This window comes from Clytia hemisphaerica, unplaced genomic scaffold, assembly GCF_902728285.1.
Source record: "Clytia hemisphaerica strain Z4C2 unplaced genomic scaffold, Clytia hemisphaerica genome assembly, whole genome shotgun sequence".
Taxonomy (NCBI): Eukaryota; Metazoa; Cnidaria; class Hydrozoa; order Leptothecata; family Clytiidae; genus Clytia; species Clytia hemisphaerica.
The window spans coordinates 549082-563538 of NW_027104563.1; the positions used below are offsets into that span (position 1 = coordinate 549082).

The window sequence follows — 14457 nt, forward strand, 5'->3', positions numbered from 1 at the left end:
GGTTGTGATAGAACCTGTTTACCTGTTCCTTTTTTGCCTAATGTTAATGAATGTGTCCCCGGTGAAAAAAATACTGCAAATTGACAATCGAAATATCATTAGCAAAAAGGCCGCTTTGGTGATATGACAGCCGTTGGTTCTTACAGTTGCTGGCTTACAAATCATTTTGACTCAAGAAACCTCTGTATCACTATGTTACTGGAGGGTTATAGGCGGTTATAGACCCTGTCGAACTTATTAGATGAAGAGATTTGTAATTGTAATTTCATTGTCTTTAACTATTGTTGCACTCCTTCGTGTGCTTCCGACATACTTGCTCTATCGTCTTAAATCCGTAAGTGGGTGTATATAGTCGATATAATTAACAAACTAAATTTCGTAATCGTAACATTTAACCTTTAACTCAAATCAAAAGACGATAAGTTCAAAAATTTCAAAGCCGTCAAATGGTATGTGCTTATTACACCCCTGTGTCACAGATCCTCCAGCCCCACTGGAAAATTTGGCAAAAATATCAATGGGAATTTTTATCCTCTCTGTTGGAAAAAACTCCACCGGGGCCACTGTGAGATAGGGGTGTCTTATTGCCACCGAGCGAGCACAGCGAGCATAGGTGGCTTCATAGCTTCACGAGGTTGTGCAGATGGTTTAAATTTTCGCCGTCTTTTTTTTTTTTTTTTTTGTCGTACACAGCTAGCCCGTATTTATAGTATTCCGTACATGGGGGATTATGCGTGGGTGTTGGCTGCGGGCGTACTACGGCCAATATTCTAAAGGTGGACTCACTCACAAGATAAAAAAAACAGCGCTTTTCTAATAATTAAAATACGCTAGTGTAAGAAGTGTAACCAAGCCTTTGTAAACATTAATGGCTGCTTGAAACTAGTTTTCACCGCCTTTTGAAACTTGCTGCTGTTTTTATAAATTTTATCATTTTTCTGGTCTTTTGTAGCGAGTATTTAAAGAGGTTTATTATTCGTTTACTACTAAGTATTTTATGTTTGTGTAGTTAGTGAATGCACCAATAAATTGATAATGCTCAGTAAATAGTACAAAAAGAGTTAATTTTCCACAACAACTCATAGCCCTCTTCTTCACCAAAACTACAAACAGCACAGCCACAGGTATGATCTTTTACTTTTATCTGATGAAGTTTGATTGGTTTTCAACCAATGTTTTGGTTTAAGAAAAAGTCCAGCTTTTCTCCCCGATGCCGCCCAGCCCAGGCGATGTCACCGAACCCTATCAAACCGATTGTCGTATATCATATCGAACCATCAAATTTCATCGAACGAAATCAAACGGTTAGGTGTTTTGATTACCGAACCTGATCGAAGAGTAATCGAACTTACAGAAAATCTTCAGTATTGATTAAGTTATATCGCAGTTTGATCAAGTCATCAATGTTTTGTAGCTCAAATGGTTCAGTTATTGACCTTACCGCCTGACCGCCAATTTCTTGGTTCGATGACTGTTCGATTGGTTCGGTAATCAAACAGTTCAATTGACATCGCCCGGCCGAGGGTTGATAGAATTTGCCTGCTCTAATCTTTTTAGTCGTGGGCGTCTGCTAAAAGCCGTCGGAAATGGGCAACAAGGTAATAAATGAAGCTCCATATAGAACTTCACCGATCTTGATACCTTTTGCTAACAGGATTTTCATTTTGAATCATTAAAAACTCCAGTGTACCGTTGTTTTTGTATAAGATTCCCAATTCCGCACTAAGATTCTTGATACTTTCTGGAATCTTTTCCCTATATATATTTTACGGGATAACCAGGAAGAAATTGGTAGGGTTCGTTTAATGGATGCAGTTTAAAGTAGTTGTAAAGGAGTCATTGTTGTGATTGTACTTATGTAGATTTATTGCATATAGAAAAACCGCTTAGCCATCATTTTTATTTGGATGATTGTTTATATTGTATTTTTAAAACCAACATCATTTTATTTATTTAGATATATTCTAATCTTTACATTGTTAAAAAATAAAATCTTCATATTATTTCTTCATGTAACCAAACCTATGCTTATATTTTATATATTATAATATATTTTATTTATTATTATTAGGTGGCACTTAGTGTAAGCTATATCTAGTTTAAAGTAAGGTAAGACATATACAGCTGTAATGAAGCAGAATGAGATACAATATTATGTTTCTAGTCTACCATTAAAGTTCTTACTTACTCGGTAGGTATTTTGTATTTATTTCTTTTCATCTCTTTTTAATCTAATCTATAAAACCTGCATCGACGAACTTGTGAACCGCCCGTAGTCCCACTGGTAACAAAACATTTAATTAGTATTTAATGCGTGATTTACAGTACGGCGTTTCGTTCCAATTTCTTTCACTACTAAAAATTAGGCAAGCCTTGTGTAGTATATTGGGTTACTTTTAACCACGATCTTGATCACGCTAACTTCCTCGCACGTCCACCTGGTCCATCGTCGAACAATTATCTAAATCAAAATTGTAGTCTACTGTTGAATATAAAGTCAATTTTCTATCTCTTGATAAATCGGAAACCTCATCAAAGACTGGGTTTTACTATTCCGCTGGCTGTGTAGAAAAAAGCCGTGACCTCCTAGTATAGTCAAGTTGAATATGAATAAAGTCAACAGTAACTCAAGTTATTTAAAGCGATATTTTTAGCGAACATCAAATTTCACTTGACTTGTATAAAACAGCCATTTGTCCACAGCCGATGGCTTTTTGCTGATTTGATCCTGATTTCATTGAAACCACTATGTATACGTAATACGGGAATGTATAATGTAATACGGGAATCAAAACTAAATTCTCATATTGCGAAAAATAAAACTTGAAACAGTTTTTTCACAATGAACATTTAGCTCTCTCGCTTATCTCTATAACACCCATGTTTCACACTCAAAACAACACATGGAAAATAGGGTTGAAATTTTTATCAAAATCTATTGGGGTCGTTTTGAAGTGCTTTTTTCAATTTTCTAATGCAAGGTTGAAATTGAAAAGATGTTTCCCCACCGGGTACGAAATCTCGGCCCAATTTTTCAAGTGGAGCGGGAGTCGACACAGGGGTGTTTTAAAAAGACCGTTGCTACTTTATTTGAAAGTCGGTAAAGTTTATGGGCTTCCGAAAAAAAATAATACTTAGAACTTAGCATCCGAAAGTACTGCGAAAAATAAGAAAAATATCTAATGAAATATAACGATATGATAGTAACCATAAGGAAACGAGACAGTCTAATCGAAAAAGTTCTTATAAAACGTGTTTGTTTCACCAATTCACTCTAAGGAAGACCCTCTCATCATGTGTTTAGCGTCCATAAAAAATTACGTGCAAAAACTAATGATTGGTTGATGAGTTTTATTATTCACACTTCCATCGCACGCCCAGAAAATTAATGACCAATTAAGCGCAATCCGTATCTTTATGTCGTTAATTTCTCGGCTCACGCAAATTTGTCTCTTGGTATTTTTTAACAAATGGCACTTCAAATTCAATGTTTTTGTTTTGAAATGGCGCAGCATCCAGTCATGATGGTAGATCGTTGGAGTGACGGCAAATCATTCCGAAGTTTAACATTTTACGAAGTTAACCTTTCTGAACTTGAGATGGTGTTTCTTTCATAATGACCTGGCGGATTTACTTGTAACGTTTGTTTTCTGAAAGACAATAACACAAATGTTATGTACAGTAAGTTTGGTTGATCTTTTTTTCATATTCCAGGAGAAATAAAGAAAAAACTTGAAAATCTGTCCGAAGTTTCCCCGACCTACGGTAAGTAATTTAAATAGATCGTCACTATTTGTGTTCTGAATGATTGTTTAATGGTCATGTCACGTAGATATCAATTATAAATGTGTTAAATGCATAACCAGGTAGGTCCATAAAAGTATCACTTGTTTGGTTTGGAATTCTGTCCACAGACTGGTAAAGCTCATCCTGGCATAAAATCAAATCCCAAGCAGAGTGAACAGCAATAAGAATTAGGTATTAAGTATACTTTTCTTTTCTTTTAGCTAGTTTTAGAGATATACCGTGAGATTGGGTAACTTGCATCAGTGGAGGCTAACATGCATAGCGGGCATAGCCCTCAAATGAAAGACCTGGCTGGTCATTAAAATACAACTCTCGCAGCTCTACTCTATACCATTTTTGTTTTGATTTAACTTTGTATTTTAATGACCAGTCAGGTCTTTCATTTGAGGGCTATGCATGTTAGCCTCCACTGATGCAAGTTACCCAAATCTCACGGTATCTGTAGCTATCTATTTTTCATTGCATCATCATCAGTTGTCCTCATATCCATCAGGACCTTCCTCCTGTCTAGTTTGCAAAGAATGGCACATTTGCTTGCTCAAGATCTCGAGTGCATAACTCGGAAAAAGTTGAGTGCAATTCGTTTGATATTCGTTTGATATTCTCAAATTTGTGTTTTACACAACATACTCTATTGGCTTCCAATAGTTTGCAGACCCAAACTTAACCGCTTCACACACAGAGGCCCAAGTTGTCATATTCGCATAATTAAGATTTTGCGGTGTAGCAATTTTAGAGAGAGCACACTGTTTTTGTGACTACTTTTGGAATTGGAAACTATTTGAAGCCAATAGAGTATGTTACCAAGAAGAGTAATTGTGTAAAATTTGACCACTCAACCAGCAAAAATCGCCAGTGAGACCAATTGAGGCCTCTACATTTTTTTTTTTGGACCTACCCCGGTGGAGGTCCTATAAATTAACCTGTGTTTGTTCGTCCGTTTGTCCGTCCGTTCCTTCGTTCGTTCGTCTGTTACCAACTTTTCTCAGGATTGAATGATAGGAATCTTTGGTGGTCTAAAATGGTGGTACCCAAAATGTGACGGAGCCTGATTTTCGAAAAAAAAAATTTTGGGGCAAATTTGGGCCAAAAAACAGCTAAAAAACGGGTTTTTTAGACTTTATGAAAAATTGGATCATTAATTTTTTCTGATTTTTTGTATGAAAGTAGGGTACCATAGTTAAAAGATGGCTCAAGCAGATTTTTGCAAAAAAATTTTGTTGGCTCAAAAAAAGCATGTTTATCTATAAGAATCACTATTAACAAGCATACATCAATGTTCTTAGTCAAATTACTGAATTTTTTTATGAGATAGATGTTTTTTTTGCTCACGAGGGCTTACATTTGAAGCATATGTGTGTTTAGACATGAAATTTTGGTTGCTTGGCGTGTTTTTATATAAAAACTGGCCAAATTCGATATTTTTTTATAAGCACATTATCAATTACTTAGGTATTAGCTTTTCTCGAGATTGGCTCTTTCATTCTTAATGATTTTTTGCACAAAGATGCATAACTTTAAACCCTTATTTGTGACGGAGCCTGATTTTCGAAAAAAAATGTTTTTGGGCAAATTTTGGCCAAAAACGGCTAAAAAAAAGGTTTTTTGGACTTTGTGAAAAATTGAATCATTGTTTTTTTTTCTGATTTTTTACATGAAAGTAGGTAAAAGATGGCTCAAGCAGATTTTTATAAAAAAAGAATTTTTCAGCTCGAAAAAGGCATCTTTATTACAAGAATCACAATTAATAAGCATACATCAATGTTCTCGGTAAAAACATTGTGAATTTTGATATCAGAAATATCGGGAGGTCGTCAGTAGTCCGACACTTTCTAGTCCGACAGTAAAAATGTCCGACGTTGGATTTGACGAAAGTGTCAGTATTCCGACAACAATTTTGTCCGACAACGAGTCAAAAAAAAACATATAAAAATCGAAATATGAATCGTGGAAGAGGAAACACATTTTTTCCTAATTTGAGGTTAGGCCCCTAAACCCGACTTGTCTTAAATTTTGGAAAGCTTGTTAGGATTAGGCTTTCAAGAGTCAAGAGATTGGATTTAGCTGTTTTTACGACCCTTCTTTAGTGATTTACAACCCTGATTGGTCCTTTATTTCTACTTATGCCAAAATGTCGCCAAAATAAACTTTTATTAATATTATCTCAGAGAAAAACCCTTATTCAACATTCGACACTCTAAAATCTTGCGTTTTCGGACAAAAGTGACGTCGGAAAAAAAGACTTCCAAATTGTAAATTTATTTTATAGATTCGGACTATTTTACTGTCGGACTAGAAAATGTCGGACTAGTGACATGCACCCGAAATATCAACGATGTAACTTCATTTTATTTTTATTTTACTTGACAATATATTTCGATACTTTTTCGATACTACATCAATGTTCTTAGCCAAATTACTCAATTTTTTAATGAGATAGATGTTTTTTTTTGCTCACAAAGTCTTGAATATGAAAGATTATTTCAAGAACATGAAATTTTGGTTTCTAAACATTTTTTTTATAACAAACAAACGACTAATTTTGATAGATCGTCACTATTTGTGTTCTGAATGATTATTTAACGGTCATGATCACGTAGATATCAATTATATTTGTTAAATGCATAACCAGGTAGGTCCATAAAAGTATCACTTGTTTTTTTTTTATTTATTCTTTATTTAGAGTATAGGGTACTAAAAAATCTAGATTTTACAAATGAATGTAAAGTCTAATTAACAACAGTCTAATTACAGCCCTCCAAAGCCCCCCATAGCCCTTCGCACCCCTTCAGATACCCTCTGCCTTGCTCTGCCTCAAAGCCAGCATCTTCCATTAGTGCTCCAAAGCCTTTAAAAGGCTTGAAAATTGGCGAAAATTGGTCAAAATTAGAAAAAATGACCTCCTTTGGGTACCACCTGGTACCACCGTGGACGGCCCCTGGAGGTCCCGGCCTAGGTTTCGGGGAGTTCGATTGGTGCCCACTGGTCAGGGTGTGAGGGTACACGTCTGCACCAGCGAGGGTGCTTCAAAGTTCCTCAAAGTGTCGTCAATGGCCGGCAAAAAGTGCGACCAAATTACGTGCATGTGGAGCCTTCAGTTGCTCGGGTTTTCTCAAATTTTTGTTTGATTAAACTTGACAAAATTCGATTAAGTTCAATTAGTTTGATTAAGTTTGATTAATGTAATCAAACTAAACGAACTATCCAGGTCTCTTTAAAAAAATTAATCAAACTTAATCGAACTTTGTATTTTGAGAAATTTGTGAATATTCGATTAAAGTTCAACAACCGAACTTAGTCGAACATTAATCGGCCAACAAAGTTCGATTAAGTTCGACAAAGCTCGATTAAAAATACCATTTGATTAGTTCGATTAATTACGTCTGGTTTCAGGTGCAAGTTCAGATGGTTTCGGATTTTTAAAAGTAATTTTTTCAATTTTTCGTTGCTCAATAACATGAAAAGTTCTAAAATAATATGTTAAAAGATCCTGCATCGATGCCGAAACACAGACAGAAAGTGATAACAAAACCCCCGTTGTAAATTTGTTTACACATGACTTGATTTTGCTCCCAATTTTGCTATCTGCATTTCCAACAAAAACCAGTTGAAAACAAAACTAAACAAGGCAATGTGGGCCTACTTATTGCGAGGTTGTCAAATACCACGTGTTCAATAATAAAATCAATTTTTATTTCCAAAAACAGGTCAGCCAGGGCGGGCAGGCTAGGGGGGGGGGGGGTCCAGCCATGTTTAAATAACTTGGTTAGGTATTCAGAATTAAGGATTAGGGATTCGCAATTAGGGATTAGGGATTCGCAATTAAGGATTAGGGATTCAGACAAATTTCCATGGTTTTGAGCTGCTACTGTTTTCTACTTTAAATATTGAGTTTGAATTCAGTTCAATACTTCAAAGAAAAATAACCAACCTAGGCTCTGTTTAATTAAGTTGGGAACTATTTAAAAAAAAAAGAGTTAACCTCAGAATGGGCTTTTTCTGTTAATAAGGGCCTGTAAAGCAACTAATCAAGTTGGTCTCACCTTAGATTAGAATAAAAACAAGATGAGTTCAACAGAAGATCTAACATCGAAATACCAAAGACTTGGGCAGGAATACCAAAAGGTAATTATTCGTTTTAGTTCTAGATTAATTAATTATTTTTTTTATCTATATTACCTAAATTATTTATCAAGTTTATTTTGATGTATATTTTTTCATATAATCCATCTATTTAAAATTTTCCAGGCAGTTTTTTTCAGGTATATTACAGAGTAATCCTAAATTCAGAAAGAGACTTCATAATAACTTTGATTATATGGCATTTCTATTATATATTTTTTCAGGCAAGAGCGCAAATCACTGTTTTGAAAAAGGGTGTGGTTGATGAGCAAACATCAAATAAAGTTTTGCAGGTATAAACCAAACTTTTACATCATGAATGATAACCTCTGGATACGCTCAAATCAACTTTAGATTAGCCCATTAATCTTAAGCAAAAAAGTACTTATATATTGACAATAATCTCTGCCGCATCTTTGAATAAATTGAAATAGTAAGATGATTTTAAATAGTAACTATTCATTATGGGGTTTAATTTTCATTTGAACTCTGGTTGGAATTTGAAAACAAACAAACAAAAAAGCTTGAAGTCAATATAGAAGAGCAAGTGACCTGTCTTTCTCATACTTTATTGTGAAAAACTGAAAGGACTTTATGAATAATAGTGTACTTTAAATAATATGAGACAAACAAATCTGAAAATTAAAAACTGGAAACAGATTCTATCTGAATGTCGGAACGTTTTGCTAAGCCTGAAAATTTCAAAAAATTGAGAATAAACATTTACTTATTCTGTTCACTAAAACTAAGTTTCTCTTCATTTTTCTTATCACAGGATGCCTTGAAACAGAAGGATCAGACAACAAGAAAATATGAACAAGATATTGATAGTTTGCAGTTTCGTAATTCACAGGTAGCTGGATTTCTGCTCTTCCTAAAGACAATAACTTTCTATTCAAACTTTTATATTATCATAATAATTGCCTTTTTGATTCTTTAAATGCTAATCGAAGGTGAGCTTAACACTATTGAAGCTGTTATTTTGAAGAAAATACCCTGACTTTTTTATTTCATCATGTACAAATTTCAACCTCTTTTTAGCTTTCCAAACGTGTAGAAATTCTGCAAAATGAGTTGGATGATTATGAAAGGAAAGGCACCAAACCTTCCAAGGTATTTATTGAACATTTTATGGCTTTTTTAGTACAGGTCATTTTATAGTTTGGTGTGAGTGCTGTGAATTCAAATGTGGCCTATGCAAGGTTTTCTCTTCATTACCAGGACTGTTGTGTTTTTACAGTGACCTGCAGCAACAATTATTTTTATGTTGGATGAGTGAAAAATTTATAAGCCAATTTCCCGCCTCATACAATGAAACTAATATGGTTTTTAATTTTTTTTGTAGCTTTGTACTCACAGTAATTTCGCCCTATTTAACTATCCTACAAAAGAAAATTCATTCTCCATGTTATAGAAGTTGATCACACAAATCTTCATATTTATTCTCAACTTCAATTGAGCTACAATCTGACAATGTCTGTTGTGTGTGTGTGTCTGTGTGTCTGTCTGTCACAAAAACTTTAGGGCAGCCTGGAGACTTTAAAAATTGTTCGATTTGGCTGAAATTTTGCACACTCGTTCCTTGGTGAATATCTGGGGGTGTTTTTTCATTTTTTGAAAATTTTGATTTTTGGAGCCTGGGGACAAATTTTTCGCCAAAACGAGGCTAAAACCTTAGGGCAGCCTGGAGACTTCAAAAATGCTTGGATTTGGCTTAAATTTTGCACACTTGTTCCTTGGGTGAATATCTGGGGGTGCTTTTTGGATTTTTCAAAAATTTTGATTTTTTTGATTCATGGGACGAGTTTTTTGCCAAAACGAGGCTAAAGCTTTGGAGCAGCTTACAGGCTTCCAAAATGGTTGGATTTGGTTGAAATTAGGCACACTTGTTCATCGGGTGAATATCTGGGGGTCTATTTTTCATTCTACTTGTATATTCTTTGTATGTAACTTAACTCTTTTGCTTTAAATTTTGTTGATTTTTTTTCAGTCAAATCCTCAAACAAGTAGCATCAGCTTCATCCACCAGCAAGAGTTACAACTCAAGATTGCAGAAAACGAGAGCCTTCATAAACAACTCCAAGAGGCTCAAACAGATAATCAAAACACTGTCAACCATCTGGAAGCACGTTTAGAAGTCCTGGAACGAAACAAAGATAGTTATGAGAAACAAATTGAAGATTGTAATTCTAAAAATGCTGCCATCATTGAACGCATGAAAGAAGAACAGATTATGCTGAACGCCAAAGTTCATAAGTTGGAGGAGGATCTCAAATTCGCTCATATCATGTCTGATAAATAGTAGGTTCATCTGGGTTCATTGAAGTATTTAATTATTCAAGTTCGCACCAGCCAATGCTTTTTTGAAAGAAAAAAGGTTTTTGAAATAAAGCAGGGTCAAAGGATCAAAGGGTTAAAATTTCTCTAATCTAGGACTAACCCACAGATATCTGTAAAGCCCGAAGGGCTAGATAGGCAACTTTAAGCTTTCTCCAGCAAAAAAAAGTGAAGCTGAAATTTGACTTTTTAAATTTCGTGCCGATGGATAGGATCTAGCATTTTAATTGTTTTCGGAGCGCGAGATCAAAAAAAGTAGGCGGCAAACGCTATTTCACATCTCTCAAACCGGTGAAATTGCATATTTTAGTCACGTGACTCTGGTAGGAAATCCTTCCAAACCTAGGCTTCACTTTTCGATAAAAGCCGCAAATCTAGCCCTTCGGGCTTTACAGATCTGTGGACTAACCATGATGCACCATGGGGTGCTCTAGTTTTGGTCCCTTCACATTTAAGATTCAAATAAGTAGGTCCTGGTTTTCATAAAAATAGCTTCTTTTTTTTCATCTATCCAAAAGTAAAAATCTGGTAATAGGAGAAAGCCCTTGTGTATGAAATATGAAGTCAGTTGCAGCTGTACAATTTTCATGAAAGATAAGCCCTAAAATTAATTCTCTTTCATTTAACGTTTTGAAAGAAGAAATCTGTGGAAGTTAAACTTTGTTTTTCTTGATATCTTTTATTTATAGTCAACAACAATTGAAAGAAGCTCAAAAACTTCAGGTATTAATTATATATTGAATTGTTAAGGCCGGTCTCCACTTGCGCGGGTTGCGATCACATCTTTTGGCTTCAATGCTTTTTGCTTAAAAGGTTACGCCATAAAAATGTAGCATGTGGTTGGAAAAAAATTTGAACACATTTCAACTTTTTTTAACCGTTACGTCAGATCGCGCCAATGGAGTTGCCTCATTTTTCTTTTGACCAATAGCGTGGAAGCTTTGCTTGAAAAAGTGCGATTGAAGCGCGCACAAGTGAAGACCGGCCTTTAGTATAATTGATCTTTTATATGTCATATCTTTAAGATCATCATCTAATGTTTTCAATGTTAAGATGTTAAAATCATAAGAGTCTCGAAAGTCACATATTGATATAATAGAGAAAAAAAACTTAAACCTCATCAGCTGTATATATTTTGTAGAAGTATGGAAATTCATTCTGATCACCCAATTTTCGAAACTAAGTAGAAACTTTTGGAAACAAATTTTTAGAGTTTAATGAAACCATTTCTATACTTCTCAGACAAAACAACCAAACTGATGCAGGAGAAAGTCCCTTTCATAGACACAGGTAACCATAAAGTCAAATTGTTGGGTCTGACTCGTTATTTTCACTTTAATGATTTTATTTTCACTAGGCATTTTTTTAGGGCTCCTTTTATAGTTGATTATTGTAGTTTATATTATGTTTCAACACAACAGTTAATTTCAACACAAAAACTGTTATCCAAATAATTGTAATTTAGGTGTTAGGTGTGGCTTTGAAATTTAATTTATTTTCTATTACGTCAGTCATATTTTACATATTATTTCTGTTTATAGAAAACACAATGTTGAACAAATTGAACATTCCAGTATGTGATCGCAACCACCAAGTAAATACTGTATTTCATTACAATTTTTTTGCTGTATTGATTTCACCCTTGGTGAACTACTTTCAACCAGAAGAAAATTGATCAAGTTTTTTAAGAATTGCACATTGAATCCCTCAATATTTCAAGCTTTTATATTTTATTGTACGTAGTATTATCCCGTAGTGCTATAGGGAATTAAAACTTTTAATCGGTCATTTTTTAAATTTATGTAATATTTTTTTCATTTCAGCATACAGCACAAAACTTCATTGAGTCAACTTGCAATCAAACTATTGTTTTGATGGCTGGGCTGTCAGACTACCACACCTATCTTGAACAGGTTTTCTTATATTTGATAAGCCCTAACACTACAAGGACAAGCTTAAGTTAGCCCAGCATTTTTCAAGCACTGTCATTATTTGGTTGCAAAAACTCAATCTCAAATTGAGTTTTTAAACTCAATCTTGTGAAGAAAAATATAGTTCAAAGTTAAATAATGCAAAGTAAAATGAAATGACGGTATAAAAACTTGAGGAAAATCAACTCAATGTATTGCAATGAGTCTGACAAGTGAGCAAGTTTTTTTCATAATCAAGTTAGAGTTTTTGGGCCATTATGATGCATGAAAACACTTATTAAGGACGTTTAGAAGGGCAAAAACTTTCTTCAACCTCCAACCATGGTGGGCGACATTAATACAACTGCATTGAAACTCAGTTTTTCAGACCAAAACAGGTGTGATAAAATGAGTCACACAGAGGTGTAACACTGTAATAACAGGTCACATGATATATATTCACAAATTAAAAAAAAAAACACTCAAGCACCAATCTAATTACTTTTAGTTAAGGTCACCAAATCATCTTTTAAGTGTCTAGAGATAAATCATGACACATGATGACTACAATGTTGGCCATAATAAACAACTCTCAATGAATTGACTTGTATTATAGAGGTTGAAAGTTTATTCATTGGACATTATGCATGAAAAAGCATCAGCATCTAACACAAAGGTATAATTATATTAGCTACCTGTTTTCAAGGGGTTATATACAGCATACAAGATACGGGGGGGGGGGGTTATTTGCTCGAAAAGTTTTTTCCTAGATAGTCAAATTTATTCTTTTCCTTATCATTTGCTGGGGGAAATGTTGAAAGAAATTGTTACAGTGACTTCAGAACAAGTCATTGCATTTAATGGTGCATCTCAGATGTCGTGTAGAATTCAACTTACAAAAGAGCTTAGGATAACATAATCAACCTATCTTGACTTGGGTTTTTCATATTTTAGTTCTCTTCATACCTCCTACAAAATGCTATTTACTCGCGAAAAGTTCAACACACTTTAACAGAGCTTCTTGACGAAGCAAAGCAAGAAGTCTTTATCTCATTGGTATGTCGTTGTTTCAATTTTCTTTTCTTTTTTGGCCTACGGTCTACAGATGATGATGAATTATTCATTTTATAAATAGGCAGTCGAACTCTATTTAGCTTTGAAGCTAGTACAGATTTGTACACATTTTTCGACTTTAAAGAAATATATACATCAACATTATTATTAGCAACTCATGGGGGATAGATCCATGGCTGCTGCCAACTCAGTGAATGTACAGCTTAGATTGAGTGATCTATCTAGTAATGAACACGAAGCTGATAGTTTGGTGCTCCATCTCCACAAAAGGGGATAGAATCAATCAATCCTGGCTCAGCCGACAGACCTTCTTTGATAACTAGTTTAGGCTAGTAGCAATTTAAAACTTGTTTGGTCGAGCTTTCAAACTGTAGCAGGTGATTTGAAACTTGTTATTTATAGTATAACATTATCCCTCTAGTTTTCACTCATTATTTCTTTCTCTCCTAGAGCACTCTACCGAGCTATGGAAGCTTCGTCAATGATCTCAAGTCCTACGTCAAATATTTAGAAAAGCTTTTGCCATACCGGGTATTGAGGTAATGATTTTTGATACACATGAAATTAGAAAAAGAAATTGGATTCTAAAGAATCCTACATTTGCTAAAAATAGACAAAAAGAACAAAAAATGTCATAAAAAACGACGATATGGTTAAACATGCATGCATAATTTGTCGTTCTTTTAACTATATTGTTGGTATTAGGCCAAACTTACAATACCGAATGGGATTATGTCTGAATACTTGACTGGATCAAGCTTAAATCCTATAATAGGAAGTGTGTCCAGTTTTAGAGCTAAACTAGCCTGCAATCTTGTATTCATTCTGGTTGACATTAGATTTAGTTAACCGGTTACTTTTTTGAAGCGGGCTACACGACTTTTTGCGCAATGCAATTGGTTCTTTTCGCATGACGACGGGCCTACATTGTCCAGAGTTGCCCGTCGTTAGGAAAATTCATTGTGACGTCACTTTTTCGCTTTATTTCGTTATTTTTCCATATTTTTCCTGGATAAAGCGGTAAAAAACAATCGAAGCTGAAGGAAACGGTTAACAAATACAATAATGACCGGTTAGTGAGGGCTGTACTGAAAATATTGCCCTCGGTCAACGCAACAACCTCGCAAGCTCGGTCGTTATTTGACCTTGGGCAATATTTCTCAGTACAGCCCTCACTAACCGGTCATTATTGTATTAATAATGTTCT

At 34.6% G+C, this 14457-nt stretch overlaps 1 protein-coding gene across 1 annotated transcript; it reads left to right on the forward strand.

Annotated features, from left to right (window-relative positions):
• Positions 1 to 3896: 3896 nt before the first annotated feature.
• On the forward strand, positions 3897 to 13793 carry LOC136823339 (protein phosphatase 1 regulatory subunit 21-like). Its single transcript, XM_067079518.1, has 13 exons — positions 3897 to 3978; positions 7856 to 7932; positions 8154 to 8222; positions 8705 to 8782; positions 8971 to 9042; positions 9920 to 10230; positions 10956 to 10989; positions 11478 to 11556; positions 11808 to 11860; positions 12090 to 12179; positions 12793 to 12852; positions 13131 to 13232; positions 13701 to 13793. The coding sequence occupies exons 2-13, from the start codon at positions 7873 to 7875 to the stop codon at positions 13791 to 13793; spliced, it is 1101 nt and encodes a 366-aa protein (XP_066935619.1). The 5' UTR covers positions 3897 to 3978; positions 7856 to 7872.
• The last annotated feature ends 664 nt before the right edge of the window (positions 13794 to 14457 follow it).